The sequence below is a fragment of the Typopeltis vanoorti genome, chromosome 17, assembly GCF_054136105.1.
Source record: "Typopeltis vanoorti isolate ZY-2024b chromosome 17, IOZ_Tvanoo_1.0, whole genome shotgun sequence".
Lineage (NCBI taxonomy): Eukaryota > Metazoa > Arthropoda > Arachnida > Uropygi > Thelyphonidae > Typopeltis > Typopeltis vanoorti.
Window position 1 is genome coordinate 16,017,501 of NC_143565.1, and position 20,325 is coordinate 16,037,825.

General features: G+C 35.0%; 1 protein-coding gene across 4 annotated transcripts in view; it reads left to right on the forward strand.

Annotated features, from left to right (window-relative positions):
* LOC150097180 (RNA binding protein fox-1 homolog 2-like) overlaps window positions 1–20,325 on the forward strand; it is a 678,934-nt gene that overhangs the window by 521,926 nt on the left and 136,683 nt on the right. For all 4 annotated transcript variants that reach the window (XM_090406839.1, XM_090406842.1, XM_090406843.1 and 1 more), the window contains one exon: window positions 17,973–18,027. In XM_090406839.1, the coding sequence (XP_090262965.1) occupies window positions 17,973–18,027 (55 nt within the window). The remainder of the gene's footprint in view (window positions 1–17,972; window positions 18,028–20,325) is intronic.

The following is a 20,325-nucleotide window of genomic DNA, read 5'->3' on the forward strand; positions in this document are numbered from 1 at the left end:
AGAGCAGTGTAATATGTTCATATTGTTCTTAAACACATAGAGGTTGTAGGTTTTTGGAAATATTTCATGGGGAAAATCTGTTCCACAGAATTTAGGTGGATGGAATGAAGGACAACTGTGAACAATCATAGCAGGTGCACTGAGTATGCAGTTTGACTGCAAAGGAATGTTGGGCAGCTGTTTTGCTCAGGTTCCTGTAGATTTGACCGAAATGGGAGGTATAATGGATGCTAATTCTGCTGAACAGTGGACATAGAAATATCTGTAAAAGAGAAACAATGCAGAAACTGATCTCTTCTGCATTGAGTTTTTCAGAGAGGTCATTAATCACCTGAACTGCCCATTTCTGAATAACATCAAGAATGTTAAGATGCACCATCCCAAAAATAATTATTATTATTATTATTTGACATTTCCAGGGAGTCCAAGGACTCATCGAGGGAGATCAGTGTTCCAAGGCGAGTCAGAGCTGAGATTTATACAGAGCAATTAACTTGTTAGAAGAGAAGAGAAAGATGCCAAGAGCAGAGTAATCTGTTCATATTGTTCTTAAACAGTTAGCGGTTGTAGTCCTTTGAATGTACTTCATGGGAAAGCAGGCATAATGTGATTAGGTCATGAAAGTCCAAAGTTCCAGTGCTCTTTATTATTATTATTATTCAGGCCCCCAAGGAGTCAAAAGACTCATCGAGGGAGGTCCTTCCTAAGACATAAAGTCTGTCAAGACTCATCGAGGAGAGGTCCCCCCCTGAGAAACACAGTCTATCATACCACTCTTTAAACTCACTGACCGTTCTCGCTCCCACCACTCCATCAGGCAATGCATTCCACGGCTCAACCACCCTCCACACAAAGAAACCACTCCTTACCCTCTTGCTCACAGTTTCCTTTCGTAACTTCCACGGATGGCCTCTTGTCATCACTCCTTCCCGCTGTTCAACCAGGCGAAAGAACTCCCCAGTGTCAACCCTGTAACCACCTCTCAACAGTTTAAAAGTCTCAATCATATCACCTCTCCTTCTTCTATCCACCAAACTCTGCAGTCCACATTCTCTCAGCCGATCCTCATAACTATCCTTGTACAGTCCTGAAACTATCTTTGTTATCCGTCTTTATATCCTTTCCACAGTCCCCTTCAAATCCTGGGGACCAAATCTGAGAACAATAGTCCAAGTGTGGTCTGATCAGAGACTTATACAATGGAATGATAACCCTCTTATCTCTGCAGGTCAGTGTCCTTCTCATAATAGCAGCAATCCTCTGTGTTACCTTCACCACCTTTGCAATATGTCCCCTAAACTTCAGGTTTCTATCAATCATCAACCCCAGATCTCTTGTCTCCCCTACTTCCTCCAGTATAACTCCTCCCATAGAGTATGCAGCATCCCATCGATGTTTCCCAAACCTCAAGACCTTACATTTTGCTGCATTAAACTGATACCCCCATTCATTTGCCCATCTATCTAGCTTATTTAAATCCTCTTGCAGGGCTACCACATCTGCACTATTACTAATAATCCTTCCCAGCTTCGCATCATCCGCAAACAACTGAATATCCCCCTGCAATCCACTGGCTATGTCATTGATATAAATGTTAAATAATATAGGTCCTAGTACTGAGCCCTGTGGGACCCCACTTGTAACCCTCTGCCTCCTGGAAACTGCTCCACCATACACAACTCTCTGATACCTATCAGACAGCCAATCCTGAATCTGAGCAAGATGAGAGAAATAGACTACTTAATAGTTAATGATGTAGTTTTATTTATTTGTATGTGCATGTGTGTTACTTCTATGAATGTGATGACCTTAATATGAATGTCAAAATATTTGGTAATTGTTTTATTTTAAAGTTATTACTTCAACATAATACTTGTCTCCATCATTTGACATAAGCAGTGGTTTAATGATTACTCTTTATTGCTTTGACTCAACTTTTAATTCTCATCTGCTGTTCTAAAAATTCATTATAATAAATGAATTCTTGGAACAGCAGATGTGAATTCATTATAATAAATGATGACGACAACTGCATATTAGAGTAATAACTTCAATTTAGTGTAAATCAAAATAAACACCCAACATTTCAACCTTCATATCAAGGCCATCATCTGAGGATGTGTGTGTATGTGTATATATACACTATATATATATATATATATATATATATATATATATATATGAGTTGTGTATATATATAATCACACACACACACACACAAAGAGACAAGCTACATTACAATACATGTAAGTTAATATTTAGTATCTAAATATTAAGACAAAATTCAGATTTTTATCTCCTCTCACTGTCATATAGGGAAAAAATGTAAACACAAGGCCTCCCCTATACTGTTTTGATTTTTAATTACTTCACTTCTATATTATATATAAACAGTCTTCTAAATGCAACAAAGGAGGAATTTATTCAAGATTTAAATAAAATTGGTAAAGATGTATTCATCTGATTTCTTTGTTTCATTTTCCAGATAATAAATCTTACACTGTACTGAATGTCTTCAAACGAAGAAAAGGTCATTTGTGTTCTCTGGCTAGCTGACTTGAAATCCCAAAAGAAAATTTAGGACTCATTACTCAAAGAAAGCACTGCGCAAAAATTCAGTTACAAACTGGATAAAAAAAAAAAATTAGATTTATTGGTTCCATTAATGATAAGCCACAAATTGGAAGACCAAGGGTGCATGATAAGACTTATCTATAGAGCAAACTTTTACAAACACTCGATGAAAATCATTAAGATGGGTTTAACTGGAACTAGGTATTCCTAAAGTTCACAAAATTATATCATTCAGCATGCATCATTCATTTTTACTAAATGTTGCTTGAAGACTATCATACATGATTAACTTTCTGCCCTCATTTTGATTATGAAGTTGTAAACAACGCCTTCTTTTTGAAAGTTTATTTTTCACTTGGTCAGACTATAATATAGTATTGGTAGCTTGCTCCACCTTTGCAAGGAGTCGCCTGGTGTTGTACCACTTTACCCCAGTCCTGAAGATACTTTCAGGCGCAAACTTTGTTTGCACACAGTTGGATAAAGAATTAAACTAAATTTATTAATGCCGTCTTTGTTGAAAATTTATTCTTTAGTGATGTAACAACATTCCCGTCAGTTGCAAGATTAACCACTGTAATTGTTGTATTTGGAAGACAGAGAAGCCACAAAAAATTTGAGAATGCGAAAGTCATTAGTAAAGTGGTTAGTTTGTTGCCCAGATATGACAGTAGTGAAATGTGAAGGAGAGCAATGATACTGAATGACAAGATGGCTGAATTATTTCAGGAAGAGTATGTTCTATTTGTGAATGTATGGAATGAATTCAAAGGGAAGTTAGAATTGTTCAAAACTGATGGGATGCATTTGAATGGGTTTGGTGTTGTTTAATAGGAGTGTACAGGGTTCATATGACATTAGCATCACTAAGAGTCAGAGAGGTTGAGAAGCAGGTTGTGGAAGGATGAAAAAAGGATGGATACAAAGGTGAGGAAGTGATTATAGCAGAGCAAAGTAATGCAGTGCAAAACAGTGGGGATGATAAGAATATAAAAGAAAATCAAAGTCAGGATCAGAGAAATGAGAATGGTCAGAACGAAGAGAGAAGTACATTATAGCAGAGAGAGTCAAGAGTGATTATGTTGATGGGATGACCTCAAAGAGTGGAGAATTGTTATGCTTATATACTATTGTACGGAGTATCAGAAATAAATGGACCAAATTTGTAGCATTGATTGAATCAGTATGCCCAAAGATAATTGGCATAAGTGAAACTTGGTCGACTGAGAATGAATATATTGTCAGGACTTGAAATGGTAGGATATAGAATTTTCTGAAAGAATAGGAAGATGAAGAGAGGAGGGAAAATATTGTTAATGGTAACAGAGGAATTATGTCCTTCAAGAGTCAAAGTGGAAAATAGTAGCATGTGTGAAGTTGAGATCAGTAGGATAGTATATCTAATTGGATGCTGTTATAGGCCAGGGAATGTGGAGAGTATTGACTGTGAAATGTTTAGACAAATTAGCTGAGCAAGAAAAAGCAAGATGATCCTAATGGGAGATTTTAATTACAGGAATGTGGATTGGAAAGAAGAGATAGTGTATAGTAACAAGGAGATTGACTTTGTTGAGTTTCTGTGGGATAACTATCTAATGTAGCATGTGATGGAAGCAAAACATGTTTTCAGTGATATCCTCACAAGATGTAGTTTTGAATGAAGTACCAACACTGCCATCTGTTGGTGAAAGTGATCATGAAGTATTGGTTTGGAGGTAGTCAAACAGGAAAAGTTATGTGAAACTATAAGGTGGGTGATTATCAGAAGCTCTATAGTTAACTAGCATCAATACATTGGGGTAGATGAATTGTGTAGAAAAGATGTTGACTTATCATTTCCCATGCAATGTCATAACTGCATACCATTAAGTGAATGAATAGAATAGGAGTGAGATAGATGAACGGTGTTACATGCAAGCCATGTTACTAAAGAAGTTGTTATGGAGGAAGTACAAGACATTTTGCAAGTGAACAGATGCATGAAGAATATAAAGTGCAGGCCAGAAAAGTGGCAAGCATGGTTAAAAAAGAAAAAGCATAATATGAGAGGAGATTGGCCAGTCAGGTCAAAGCTAACCCAAAGGAATTTTTCTGCTATGTGGCAAGCAAAAGAAAAAAATAATTATGGCAGGTTGATACTGATGGATAGTTATGGTCACAGAGTAACCCTAGCAAATAATATAGTGGAATTATTTAACAAACACTTCATCAGTGTATATCATAATCGTGCGAATGATGCTGTACAACATGCAGAAGGGAGGCAAGCAAGAATTCGGAGAATTAAGCGCGAAAGAATCATAGGTGTGTCAAGTGTTGTTTTGGGCTAGATGTCAATAAGGCTGTGGGAATGGATGATATATCACCACATATTTTTAAAGACTGTACAAAAGAGTTAGCGATGCCCTTGTCCTTTTATTTAATGAAATTCTTGCAGTGGGGAAGGTTCCTAAGGAGTGGAAAGAAGGCAAAATAATACCTCTCCACAATAATACCTCTTCGCATGAGTTGAGAACAGAAGTTTCCAATTATAGACCGGTCTGTATATCTGCAATTGTGATCAAAGTGTTGGAAAAATTGATTAGAAATAGAATACAGGATTGGGTTGATCAACATAAGATTCTCTATGATGGGCAGTGGGTTTGTGAAGAGCAGGCCTTGTTTTTGCAATCTGCTTATACTTTATGATAAGGTGACGAATGCATTGGATAAGCGAAAATCATATACAGCGATATTCTTGGACTTTGCAGAAGCATTCGATAGATTACCACATGATAAGTTGGTGTACAAGCTGCAGAGGACAAGAAAAGATAGTATATTGCAGTGGCGGCTAGTGAAAATTTTAAGTGGGGGTGCTGCATATGCAAAATAAAAATTTTTTTTTTTCCTAATCAGTAATCAATTTATTAATAAATAAATTTACATTTTAAAAAATTGCTTTATTATAAATATTTCACCCTCGCCACTAACAAACATCAGTAATAAAAGTTTCGTATCTCACAAAAATAACGTGCAAGCACATGATACACTGCTTGTTTGAGCAGTGTTGGAATGACTTGTAATGTGCAAACGAATATCGTCAAGCCTGGCTGCAATTGGTCGAAAATGATAATATTTACACTGCCTTAGATCACAGTGTATTTGTTTCATAATCTAAAGCGTTAATCGAACAATTCCAATTATTAACTATTCAATCACTGTCGAAACATAAGCTGTAACTTTTAAAATGTTGTATTGCATTTATATAATGTTGTAAGCATTGTTATTATTTATAAACACAAACAAAATTTAAATTTTTCATTTTTTCCTTGGGGGTATGTCCCAGTGCTTATGTATGAGCTGCCACTGGTATATTGGCTAGATGGATTGGAGATTGGCTCTCTGAATGATCCAGCAAGTTGTGTATGATGGAGCCATGCCTCAGAAAAGGAAGGTGACCAGTGGACTTGTCTCAGGGTTCTGTTCTTGGGTCCCTACTGTTTTAACTTGTTTGTTAATGATATTTCATGTGGGTTGACTGGGGATCTTCAAATGTTTACCGATGATGCAGTTAGGTGGAATTATTAGGAGTAGTGCTGATGTTAATTCTCTACAGGAAGATTTGAATGACTTTTAACTTGGACAAATGAGTGGGGGTTGCAGTTCTGGAGTATTGGTTAGAATGTGGATTATAGATACTCATTCCAACAGGGATTCTATTAGATTAATACAGAAGAAATTATAAAAAGAGTGAATGCTAAGATGGGAAAATTAGTGTTCATTCCTGGAATTTGTATAACGATGCAGTGAAGAAGGGTGTGAGGAGTAGATTTTTTACATGGAGAGTTGTTAGTTGGTGGAATGCATTGCCTGAGTGTTGTGAGTGCAGTTAGTGTAAATAACTTCAATGCTCATTATGACACGTTACTTGTTGAGTGGGCCTCCCACGATGAGTCTGTTGACTCCATGGAGGTTACTTAATAATGATAATAACTTTAATCACTATATATTCTATATATAGATATTAAACACATTTCTCAGTTGTTTCTATATATATATTGTTTAATTTTATATTTGTTGTAAGAGAATCACACATAAATAGTCTATTCTTTTTTTGAAACAACTATTGCAAATTGTGAAGCTTATTTGAATATGCTGCAGAATTGCTAATCCTGGTTGGTTGAGTGTTTAATGTACCTGCTCTCCAACTTAACAGCCTGTAAGTTTGAATCTTGCCATGGGCATGGATGTCTGTTTTGTCTTTGGGTAGTGTGAGACCTCTACCTTGCTCATCGAAGGTGTGAAGTGGTTTGAAAAAGTTTCATGTTTGGTCCCAAAAGCCGAGTTTATCATCATCAAATTCCTGCCATATACCCTCAAGGGGGTGTGCAATATATCATAGTACTACATGACAAATTTACATCATTACTAACTTCCTATCTACAATTTCCTTCCAAATCAGTCTGTTACCTGTCAAGACTCCAACATTATCATATCTTATACGAGGGTGATCTGAAAAGTTCTTGGCCTAACAATGAAAAAACGAATTTCTAATTTCAAAATGATTTTTATTTTTCAACATAATCTCCCTTAAGACTGATACATTTATTCCATCAATGCTCCAACACCATTATCCTGTTCCTGTAGGAGTTCTCATTAAAATCTACAAAATCCTCCTCTGATTCGAAGAAAAACGCTGACCAGTGAGGAAGAATTTTAGTTTTGGGAAGAGATAGAAATCAGAGGAGGCCAAATCTGGGGAATAGGGTGGATGTTCCAATAATTTATAGTGCAGATCCCATTAATTTTTCCATTGCCAAAACACCTTTGTCTGCAGGTGCATTGTCCTGATGAAAGATGATTTTTTTCTTCTTCAAACAGGGTCTTTTCTCATGGAAGTTTTTGTCTAGTCTGGTTAAAAGATCAGAATAATATTCCCCGGTTCTTGTTTTACCCTTTCAAAATAATTAATAAACAAAATGCCTTTAGCATCCCAAAACACCGATGCCATGATCTTGTCTTCTTTGGCTCTGAACTCTGGCTTCTGTCCACTATTTTGACTGCTGTTTGGATTCTGGTGTGTACTGGTGAATCCAGGTCTCATCCATAATAATAAATCGATGCACAAAATCAGTTTTATTCTTTTAAAAACGCTCCAAACACTGTTCAGAGATTTTCATGGGAGTGCATTTTTGATCAGTGCAGCACTCATCTTGCACAAAGCTTTTTCATTTGTAGTTCTTCATGCAAAATATATCCTACATGTTCTTTTGAAATGCCTATAGTCTTAGCTATTTCAGTCACTTTGATTCGCCAGTCATCCAATACCATATCTTGCACTGATCAATGATTTCTGGTGTTGTTACACTTTTTGGACGTCCTTCACGTGGATCATCTTCAAGGCTGGTACGGCTGCGTTTAAACTGCGGTAACCCATTTCTTAATTGGCAAAAATGAAGGAAAAGAGTGCCCATAAACTTTTATGAACTTCTAATGAATTTCTTTTGGCTTTAAACCTTCTTTTACAAAGAATTTTATAACTGCACGATACTCAGTTTTATCCATTTCAAGGGATATAGACAACACTTTGGCTTCCAACAGCTGTAAAAAAAACTACTTCATAAAGTGGCTTGCAATTTCACGTGTATGCTTATGACAGATGTACCAACTTAGACAAAAAAAATTTTGCCGATAGTCTTGCCATTTATGGTCGAGGCCGAAAACTTTTAAGACCACCCACGTATTTCTATCTTCTAAGGCACTTTTTACTGTATCAATCCACCTATATCTTGGTCTTCCTCTCGGTCTTTTTCCTGCCATGTCCGTAATCTTTCTCAGGACTCTCATATCTGCTGTCTCTAGTCTTTGGTCAAGTGTTTTACTTCAGATCCATAAGTTAAAATTGGTTTGAACACTGTATTTTATACAGCTAATTTAGGGTTTTGACTAATTTCTCTCTTATTCCATATAAGTTTATTCAGTTGACTTCCTACCATACCAGCTTTGTTGATTGTGTTGTCTATTTTGATAGTTAATTTAAAATATTCACTAAAAATCTTGCCTAAGTAGCTGAAATGTTTTACTTGTTCTATAGGTTCTCCATTCACGATGCAGTTGATATTTTCAATGCTTCTGCCTATTTTCATTGTCTTTGTCTTGTTATTGCTGACCTTCATACCATATCTATTACAACATTTATTCAGTTTAGTCAGAGAGTCTTGCAGACTTGTAGTGGATTTATTTAGAAGTTTAACATCATCCGCATAAAGCAAAGAGCTGAGATTAACATCTCCAATTTTGATATCAGGTATAATACCACTGTCCTTCATAATGTGATCTATATAGATAATGAATAACAGAGGGAACAATGTACATCCTTGTCTGACACCAGATTTAACATTAAACCATCTTCCTGTACTTCCTTCAATTCTAACTACTGACTTACAACTCAGATAAAGACTAAGTATTTCTTGATGTAATGCCCCACTGACACCATGTAACTGTGGCGTTTAGAATAGCTTCTCTCTTGGCACCTTGTCATATGCCTTTTCCAGATCTACAAAACTTAAATGCAGATCTTCATTATAATCCATTTCTCAACTATCTGTTGTAAAGTGAAAATCAGATTCTGACAGCCTCTGTTTGGTCTGAATCCAGCTTGTTCTTCACCAAGCTTCTCTTCAACAATTCTTCTCAACCGTTTCTCAAGTATACTTGCATATATCTTACCTGGAACACTCAGTAGAGAAATACCTCTATAATTCTCACATTCAGTTTTATTTCTCTTTTTATATATGGGTACTATGAGAGCTCTGCTCCAATCATCTGGAATTCGTCCCTCTGTCCAGGCCTTCTAAATTATGCAGTGCAGCCAATGTAAGACTTTTATACCTCCATACTTGAGCATTTTTGGTCGAATATCATCTATTCCTGCTGCCTTTCCATATTTCAGGCTTTTGATTGCTTTTTCTACTTCAAGTATGGATATGTATTCCTGACTGCATGCATGCCTGTCGAGTGTCTTTTACCACTGTGCTGTCATCACTGCTTGTTTCGTTCGGCAATTTTTCGAAGTAATTACCCCATACTTAAAGGATATCTATTCCTCCCGTTTTCATGTCACCTTTATCATCTCTAATTCCTTTTACTGCACTCTTTCCTCCATTCTGAGCTTCTTCAGCCTCAAGAATATCTTGCCACCTTCTTGATATTTATTTTCTATGTTCTTACCAAAGTCCTCCCATGACTTTTGTTTAGCTAATTTTGCACAGTGTTTAGCGTTCTTACATTTGTCTCTGCATTCTTTAAGAGCACAAGCTGACTTATTTGCCAGGAACTTTTGATATGCTTTCTTCTTTTTTTTTTTCACTGCCTCTTTAACTTCCCGTGTCCACCATGGCGTTCTGATTTTTCTATTCTTACAGACAACCTCACCACATGCCTCTCTGGCTGAATCAATCAGCATTTTCCTCAGGGCTTGCCACTGAATCTCCAAGGTTTGGTTCTTGTTCTCAAACTCTTTCATATTTTCTTGAATGATGTTTGTGTATTTTAGTCTGCAGTTCACATCTGACAGCTGCTCAACTTTTATTCGCTTTAAATCTTTCTTACATGTTCTTCCTTACAATATGAAATTCAGTTTTATCCTGCTCAAGACTAAATGGTGATCACTTCCAATTTCAAATCTTCTGTACGCTGGTGTGCTGCACCAGGGAGAAAATATCACTATCAACAATAACATAGTCAATGAGACTTTTCTTGTTTCTTGCCTCTTCTCTCCATGTGAATTTATGCACATTTTTATGTTGGAACATTGTGTTAGTAATAACCAGTCCATGTCCTCAGCAGAAATCCAACAGGTATTTGCCGTTATTATTAGCTTTGCTCTTTTCTCCAAATTTTCCCAAAATATTTTTGTATGTCTGACAATCATTTCCTACTCTGCTATTTAGATCCTCAACAAGGACCAACTTTTCCTTTTTCATTGTGTCAGTTCCTTTCTCTAAAGTCTGAAAAAATTTCTCCATTTCTATCTTAGTAGAACCTTCTGTGGGACCATAGGCACAAATAAGTCTCATTGTCCAGTTCCCCATTCTGATATTTGCCCACATCACTCTACTCAAGACTGCCTGCCATTCAAGAAGATTAGCCTCGTATTTAGTGTTGAATACAATGGCCACTCCTTCTCTGATTGTCATTATCTGAATGTAACATTTTATATTTATTGCTCAGAAAGAGCTCACTAGTTTTTGCCTTTTTTGTTTCAGTCACCCCTATTATGTCGATCTAGTACTTATCCAATTCCTCAGTTAGCTCCATTTCTTTGCCATTTAATCTTCTTATGTTGATAGTACTGATCTTGAACTCTGGTGATGGTGAGTTGGAGTGAATTTTAGGATTTGTTCCAATAGCTGACTTTTCGCTGTTTGCCCTGGTTCCCTGGCGAAAACAACAGGGGCCTTGTTTAACCGAGCGACATCCCAGCCGGCATGAAATTCTGTCAATGTACTATCATTCTATATTTTGGTTTAAGCCAATAAGAATACAATTTTGTCGGCTAAATCCCAAATTGCTAGCCCATCCTCGTTCGTTCAGTATCCAGGTAGATACCCAACAGGGTCACCACGAGAAGGTGAGGATTGCATACTAGGTCAGAAGTCCTGGTCGGTTCTCCGCATTCCTTTAAAGGTTATGTGGAGGTCCTCTCTCAGTTATACAGCTTTGACCCTTTAGCACCCCAGCAGAGTTTATAGACTATGTAAAAAATAAATAAACATACAAATTTTTAAAAAAAAGATAGTCCTTGGCCTGCCCATGGTAATAACATCCTCTAGGTTATAACCTTTTATGTTTGGAAGATACATTTAAAATTATTTTTGAAAATAAATAATATAAAATAAAGTTATTTTTGAATTAGGCAATCAAGACTTATCAGTGGTACAGTTTTTCAGTAAGATGGACACCCTGCCAGCACTTTGTAGCATTTATGAACTTTTGCTGTTAATTCTAAAATACAGTCTCTAGAACTCAGTTCGAACTATTGTAATACTACAGCAAATTTTCCTCACAATTGCAGTAAGTGTGAGAGGAGGTTTTCTAAATAAAATTGATTAAGAATTACTTACATTACTATGAAATAGACTTCGGCAATGTCATCGATGATTATATTGACAGAGAAGCAAGAAAAATAACATTTTAGAATGTTGGAATTAAAGTTTTACTTCAAAAATAAACAGAGTGTTTTAATTTATTTCCCTATACGTCGTTTTGACTTTTTATAGTATTTTTGGTATGTATTGAGATGGGTGGCACACTCAGGGACCGCCCTTTGTGGCTACACCACTGCCTAACATCATTGCTACCTCGTTCCCCAGACTTGTCCTCATTGGATTTTTTCCTTAGGGTACATATTAAAATTGAAGTTTTGCAACTGATTCTGAATAAGTAACATGTTGAATAGTTGAAAATATTTAATCAAGGTGGATTAATTAAAAATAACTGCTTCGCTAACCACTTGACAAACCAGGCCAGCTTGGCCAAGTGGTTAATGTATCTGCTCTCCAACCAACAAGCTGCCAGTTCGCTTGTCATGGACCTGGATGTTTGTTAATTGTCTTTGGGTGGGAGATAAATTTCATCACCTGGACCTGGTGTGAGACCACTGCCCTGCTTATTGGAAACCTGAAATGGCTTGACAAAATTTTCATAAACATGGAACTTTTTCAAGCCAGGTTTCTGGACTGTGTAAAAAATGAATGAAAACTACAAATATATATATACACCCAATTCTCCATTTACACAGTGGATTGGTTCCAGAAAAAAATCATGTAAATGAAAACCGTATAAAAAAGAATACAGTGCATATGAAAAAATAGAAGAATGGTTCCAAAACCCAATACGAACAATAAGTTATTTTAAAAAAAAAATATATATATATATATATGCATCTCTTAAAGAAAATAGTGTGTCACTAATAAAACAGAAATTCAGAAAAGTCCAAATACACCTGCACATATGGTTATTGGTTAAATTTTATTTGCCGTCACTTTCTGACAGTAGCCACATTCTTTAGCCGTCCTGTTCATACTGCAATGACAAAACATTTTTTTCAGTTAGAACTAAAATTAGAACTAATTTCCAATAATTCTGATTCTATTTTTTTTTATACCACGAACTCTGTAATTAATTGTTGAAATCCTGTTTTGACTAGATCTTTGTATAATTCTTCATATCATACCACACATGACTTCAGTTCACATTTAAACTGTTCAGCTCATTCAGTATTTGGATCATGTGTAAGAAAATGACTGCAGTTTTACTAGCCATTTGAAGCCCTTCTTTAATTAATCCTGCAGTGAGTAGAATCTCTTCATCCTCATCACTTTTTTCATTTTCATCGAGATTCTCAAGGACAGCTTCTATTATTTCGTCATCACTAACAGCATTGTCAACCATCAATTCTTCAATATCTGCAGGTGAAAAATCATCAAATCCTTCTCTGCCAACTGCATGTGCTAATCTGATGATGTTTCAATGATGGCTTCAATTCTGATAATGCCAACTTAGCAAGTTTGATACAATCCAGAATAGAAAATTTCTTCCTTATCTAGTTTATCCAAAATGTATTGGAATGTTCTTCTTATGTAGTAAGTTTTGAAGGTAGCGATCACCCTGGTCTAGTGATTGTATTAAAGATGTTGTATTAGGTAGCAGAAAACAAAATTACACATTTGGGGTGTTCTAAAACAGGATGGACAGGCACATTATCCATAATCAATAAAACTTTAAAATCTAGATTTTTTCCCATCAAATAGCATTTAACTTCTGGAATAAAACATTGATGGAACCATTCATTAAAAATTTCTTTTGTAACCCAACCTTTTTTATTTGCCTTCCAGTGCACTGGTAACGTATTAAAATCCACACCTTTCATTGCCTATGGTCTTAGGGATCGATTAATGAGTAATGGTTTTAATATATCATCTCCTGAAGCATTACTACAAAATAATAGAGTCGCACGATCCGTAGCTGCTTTAAAGCCACCAACACTTTTTTGTGATTTCGCTATATAAGTTCTACTTGGCATTTGTCTACATTCTGTAGCTAGAGTAATCCCTGATATTTAAAACTTCGAGGGGGGGAGGGATCCCATAATTTAAGTACATATGTACCATACTAGGAAATGATAATTATAATGGAAATACCCTTTTTAACAGAACTGAATTTGAAAAGAAATTTTTAAAATAAGCACCATTTGAACTGCATTAAATCAAAATATACAGTTAAAAATAGAATTGCTTTGGTTTTTTAAACCATGTTATTTTGAAATCGTGTAAAAAGAGAATTAGCTGTATATATCAAATTGATTTAAAAAAATATAAAAAAATCCTTAGCCTACCCACAATACCCAATGTACTATAAAATTGCAAATAACCTTTTGTGGGTGGGAGTAACTTAAAAAAAAAAAAAATATATATATATATATATACATATTTTGATTCATATATCCTGAATCACTGTCATTGTAAAACAGTTGGAATCAAAAAAATTAAACAATGAAGGTGTATGGAGAATGGAATCTCTCGTTATATGCAGTCGCAAGACAGCCAGGTAAAAAATGATATTATTAGGATCATTTTTTATCCTAATAGTATAAAAGGTTGAATAGCAATTTAATACAATTAAATTGATTAATTTAATTGTATTAAATTAATACAATTAAATTGTATTAATTTAATACAATTTAATTAAAATGTAATAAATACAATTTAATTAAATATCAAATTAATGTCCATTATTCTGGACATTAATATGTCCAGAATAATACTGGACATATTGATGTCCAGTATTATTCTGTACATTAATATATCCAGAATAATACTGGATATATTAATGTTATTATTGTTAATAACTATACTGTTATTAACTATAATAACAGTATAGTTATTAATAATAATTTTTAATAAATATTTTGATTTCAAACTGTGTTATGCTGATGATGATCCACAGTCCATGAATTGAAATATTAATAATTAAACCATCTCAATTAAATAGTTTCAACTGTGACTAGGAGTTAGTTATTCAGGATGAATAATACCACAGTCATCTCTTAATAAATGTGTTACTGAACAAAGCCTCACTTTATTAATGATCTTCATGCAAAGATAACAAATGGGATCACTGCTGCAACTCAAATATAACTGCAGAAGAGTATTTCAAAATTGTGCTACTCTTTGTGTCCAGATTAATACTGGATATATTAAAAGTTAACATTCGTACAATTAAATATGCTAGATCTTGAATAAATTCTCTCTGTTGAATTTTGCAGATTGTTTATTTTTATATTATAAGCTAAAGAGAGGTACAAATAGCAGTTAGATAATGAAGCCAAAAAGAATCCTAGGGAGTTCTTTCGATATGTAGCCAGCAAAAGAAAGAAAGAATGATTATGGAAGGATGACATTGATTGGAGAAAATGGTATAAAATCTGTTGCAGAATTGGAGTGGAGATACTTAATGAGCAGTTCATAAAGATCTTTCAATCTTGTGAATGTGACTTCATGGAGAGATTGAGAGCAGTTGATGATGGGGAGGAGTGACTGACTGTAAGTGAGTAAGAGGTGTTTGGGAAGTTGAGTAAACTATATGTAAATAAGGCTGTGGGACTTGATAATATATCACCACGTATTCTGAAGGAATGTGCCAGGGAGTTGACACCTGCCTTGACATATTTTTTAATACAAGTCTTACACTTGGTCAAGTTCCTAAGGAGTGGAAGGAGAAGATTATGCCACTTCATAAAGGAGGTGATCGAACTCAAGCATCAAATTATAGGCCTATCTGTGTGTCAGGTGTTGTGGTTAAGTTGTTGGAGAAGCTTGTGAGAACTAGGATCCAGAGTTGGGATGACAGTGGTATTATCTTTGATGGACAGCATGGATTTGCTAAAGGGAAGTCATATTTTAGTAATCTACTTATTACAATAAAGTGACTGCTTCCTTGGACAGAGGAGAAGGATACACAGTAATATATTTGGATTTCGCAAAGGCTTTTGATAGAGTACCTCATGATAAGTTGACAGTCAAACTAGAGCAGATGGGTTTGGATATTAGATTAGTGCATTGGATTGGAGATTGGCTATCTGATGGTATCAACAAGTTGTGTATGGGGATGCGATATCCAGGAAAAGGAAAGTCACTAGTGGAGTGCCTCAGGGGCCTGTTTTAGGGCCATTACTGTTTAACTTGTATATTAATGATATTGGCAAATATTTGGATGGAGATATTCAGTTGTTTGCAGATGATGCAAAGTTGGGACGAACCATAAAGAGTAGTGAAGATGTTGTGGCCTTACAAGAAGACTTGAATAAATTGAGTGATTAGGCAAGGAAATGGCAATACGAGTTCAATGTTGCAAAATGTAAAGTTTTAAAACTTGGAAAACAAAGATGGGATGCAGAATTTATGCTTGGTGAGAATATATTGTTGGAGGTAGAGGAAATAAGAGTTCTGGTGGTGTTAGTGGATAAGGATCTAAAATTTAGGGGACACATCGCCACAATTGTGAAGCCAACACAAAGGCTTCTGGGAATGATGCAGAGGACACTGATGTGTAGAAGTAGGGAAATTCTTGTTCCATTGTATAAGGCTTTGATTAGGCCACACATGGACTATTGCGCCCAGATTTGGTCACCAGGTTTTCAGAAGGATTAAGAGATGTTGGAAAGGGTCCAAAGGCTACTGACTAAGGTAGTTTGTGACCTCTGGGATGTCGGGTATGAGGAAAGATTGAGAAGATGTAATTTGCTGTGCTGAGTCTGGTGGACAAGAGGAAGAAGGGCGATATGATAGAGACCTACAAGTTGGTAAGGGGTTGTTATATGATCAGTGGTGGAGAAGTTCTACAGAGAATAGTGGGAGATCAGGGGAGAACCAGAGGTCATTCCTGGAAACTGTATAAAGAGGGTGCGAGTAGGGAGTGAGAGGCAGGTTTTTTTCGTGCAGAGTTGCGAATGATTGGAATGCCTTGCCTGAGAGGAGTTTGAGTGCGTTTAAGGCTTGGTATGCTGAGATGTGTGTGTGTGATAAAAGGACCTCCCAGATGAGTCTTTGACTCCATGAGGTCTTGGGGTAGTAATAATAATAATATAGAAGTAAAGTTGATAAAAATTTATACTGCATAAAGCTTTCAAAGACTATAGACTCCTTGTATATCTGCTTCACTGATGGCATGCTTTGTTTATTGTACTTTATTCATAGGCTTGTAGAAATTGATTTGACATAAATTTCAGAAAATTGCTGGTCAATTTTGTACCAGCTACTGAGGTTTCGCATATTTCTTCAATAAGGTGGTACACCTTTTGGCAACTCGTGTAGGTAACTATGACTTCTCCATTGCTTCTGCCTTAGTATCACCACTTCTGGATCTGGCTCCCACCGACGAGACCTCAATAAAGGTCGAAACCAGTCTGGGTAGTGGCCCTTCCCTTAATGCATAGCATTATATATATTCACAAGGAGATGTGCTTTGCATTATGGGAGATATTAAGACAAGGAGTGATGAGAGCTTGGTCCACCCTTGCCACGAGTTGCCTCAGTCCTGAAGATACTTCAGGCACAAAGTTTGTTTGTTTACACTTGGATAAAGGATTAAACTAAATTTATTATAAATTATCATATTTCTTCAGTTATGTGTATCAGTATATGAGTTTGCATTACTTCAAAACTGCAGCAGCATTTCAGATGGTTTAAATATCACAGCACATTAATTCTAGATATGCAGTTATCTATGTTTGTTTGTTTTGTTTTTTCCTTTCCTTTCATTTGCTTTTTCTCTGTTTTTCAATAATTGAATACTCCAAAGTAATTAAATTTAAGAACTTTTTATCTGAATAATTGACAAAAGCTATTGGTTTTATTAAATATATTCATTAAATTTATGGCTAGTGTATTATCCTATTCCATAAAATAATTTATTTTTGACCTAGTTATTGATAACACATTTTTATTGATTGTTTGAAAATATTTTTCCTCTTTTAAGAAATCTAATTATATTCTGGACATATTTGATGTACAATAATGAAGTAGTATTGTTTTGCAGATTGTAGTAGTAAAACAGTTTTCCTTTTCCCCACCTTATTTAAAGAATAAAAGGGCTGAGCTGATCAGGTCTGGGAGGCAGATTTATTTATTTTTTTTTTTTAAATGTTTAGAAAGAATGATTAAGCAAAATATGATTTGTTTTTAATCACAACATAAAAATTATTTAATGTAGGAGAGAAGTCTTGAAATAAATATAAGAAATATTATTTACTCACTTTTTTATATTTGTCATTAAAATTGGTATATTGAAGCAGGGATATTTATATTCCTTGAAACCATATTACTATGCAATATTGAGATATAATTTATTTCTAAATACAGGTAAATAATGCCACTGCTAGAGTACAAACAAAGAAAACACCAACAATACCAAATGGTTAGTATTTTCCGCTTCAGCAGTTTAATGCAAAAAAATAAAAAAAGGACTTTTTAAGCATAGTAAATTCTGTTGCAGTTCTTATTTACACTTTAGGATTTTTTTTACAGTTGTGATGAAATTGTTATTTAAAATAGTTCTGAATTCTCATGTGTTACTAATGTTATTTTTAATACATTGTCCTCATTCATAAAAAAGTTACTAAGCTATTGGTTTTACAAATTTTTTTTTTTTTTTATTGACGTTAGTATTCTCTATAGGCTAGTGTTGAACAGAGATAAAAGTTGAATGGTTTTAACAATATAATACATTGTGCATTGGGAAGAACTGTTGAGGAGGAAGGCTGTTTAATGGAATATAGGTAATTGGAAGAACAATATTCTGTGGATTTGAAGTTAAACATGGAAGGAGAGAGGGGGGAAATTTGATGATGTTGACCAATTGGCCAACATCATCATATTCCTATGTGTGCCCTTAGGGGTGTATAGGATATTCTGATAGTACTAATTGAAAAGTTTACCTTATTACTGACTTCCTATTGACAATTTTCCTCAAACTTAATCTGTTATCTATCAGGACTTCTACATTGTTAGATCTTATATTTTGGTCTACTAAAGCACTTCTTACTGTATCAGTCCACCTAGATTTTGGTCTCCACTGCTTCTTCTTCCTGCCATCCTAGCAAAAAATACTCGTTAACTGTTGCTAACCTTTACTGTGTTGCTGTGTTTTGCTAACTTTTCCTTCGCATTCTGTTAAGTGACCACACCACCTGAGATTAGCCCTGCTCGCACATTCTTAAATGTTAACAATGTCTGGTTCCTTCCTAATATTCTCATTTTTAATATGATTCTGCCATTGATGCCATCTATTCACTCTTTAAACTTCCTCACCACTTTCATGTGTGTGGTCTCCAGTCTTTGATCAAGTGTTTTATTTCTAATCCAGCTCTCAGATCCATAAGTTAAAATTGGTTTGAATGCTGTCTTGTATACAGCTAGTTCAGTCTTTGACTAATTTTTCTCTTATCCCATATATGTTTATTCATTTGTCATTTGACTTTCTGCTGTACCAGCTTTGCTAATTCTGTTGTTTGTTTCCATATTTAATTTGCTGTTGTCACTGCAAACTGATGAAATGTTTTACTTGTTCTAAAGGTTCATCATTCAGGTTCACCACTCAACTGTAACTATTTCTGCTTATTTTCATAGTCTTGAACAATTCTTAGAAACGTGTATTCACAAGACTAAAAAATAATAATTTTGGTATTACAAATATTTTGCAAGCCACCGTCATCATCAGCATGTTTTTTTTTTTTTTTTTTTTTTTTTTTTTTTTTTTTTTTTTCAGAGTATAGCCACATGTGGAGTGCTTGAGATTAGCTCACTTCAGCATGCAGACAAGCTCTGTAAAAAAAAGAGTAACATTCCTTTGTTCTAGCTTCTTCACCTTGTGATCATGCTAATGCACTGATAATAGCTTGTTAATTTCAGGCCAAAATATTTGTAATAATCAAATTATTATTCTTGTAAATATGTGTATTTAATAATCATTACTATGTCACAAGTGTCATTAAGAACTGTTGTATAGTATTTCTTTTAATTCTGATTTTAATTTTGATTCCCTGAAAGGAGTTTAACATCACCTGCATAAAAAGCTAAGATTAACATCTCCATTTCTGATATCAGGCTTAATGCCAATTTTCTTCATAATGTGATTCATACAAGTTGATGAATAATGGTGGAGGTAATGTGCATCACCCTTGTGTTACACCTGATTTAGCATCAAACCATCTCCCTGTACATCCTTCATTTCTCCTGCTGACTATGATTTGTATTATTTTAGACTATGTATTTCTTGGCATGTCTCATTTACAACATATCATTGTAGTGTTTTGAACGGCTTTCTTTCTTGGCACCTTGATATATGCCTTTGCCGGATCTACAAAGCATAAATACAGATTCTTGTTATATTCTCATCATTTCTGACTTATTTCCTTTAAAGTGAAAATCTGATCTTGACAACTGCTGTTTGGTGTGAATCCAGCTTGTTTTTCTCCAAGTTTCCATTCCACATTTTTTTTTAGCTTTTAAGTATTCTAGCATAAATCTTAACAGGAACATTTGATAGGGGAAATTCCCCTGTAATTTTCACATTCAGTTTTATTTCACTTTTTTATAGATGAGAAAGTTCTACAGGTAATGGGGTTTGGGACTGTTTGGTATTGGATCAATGTTAATAGAACAAAATATGAGAGAAAGTCAGTAAGAAAGTTACATATGGTTATAAAAAATAAAA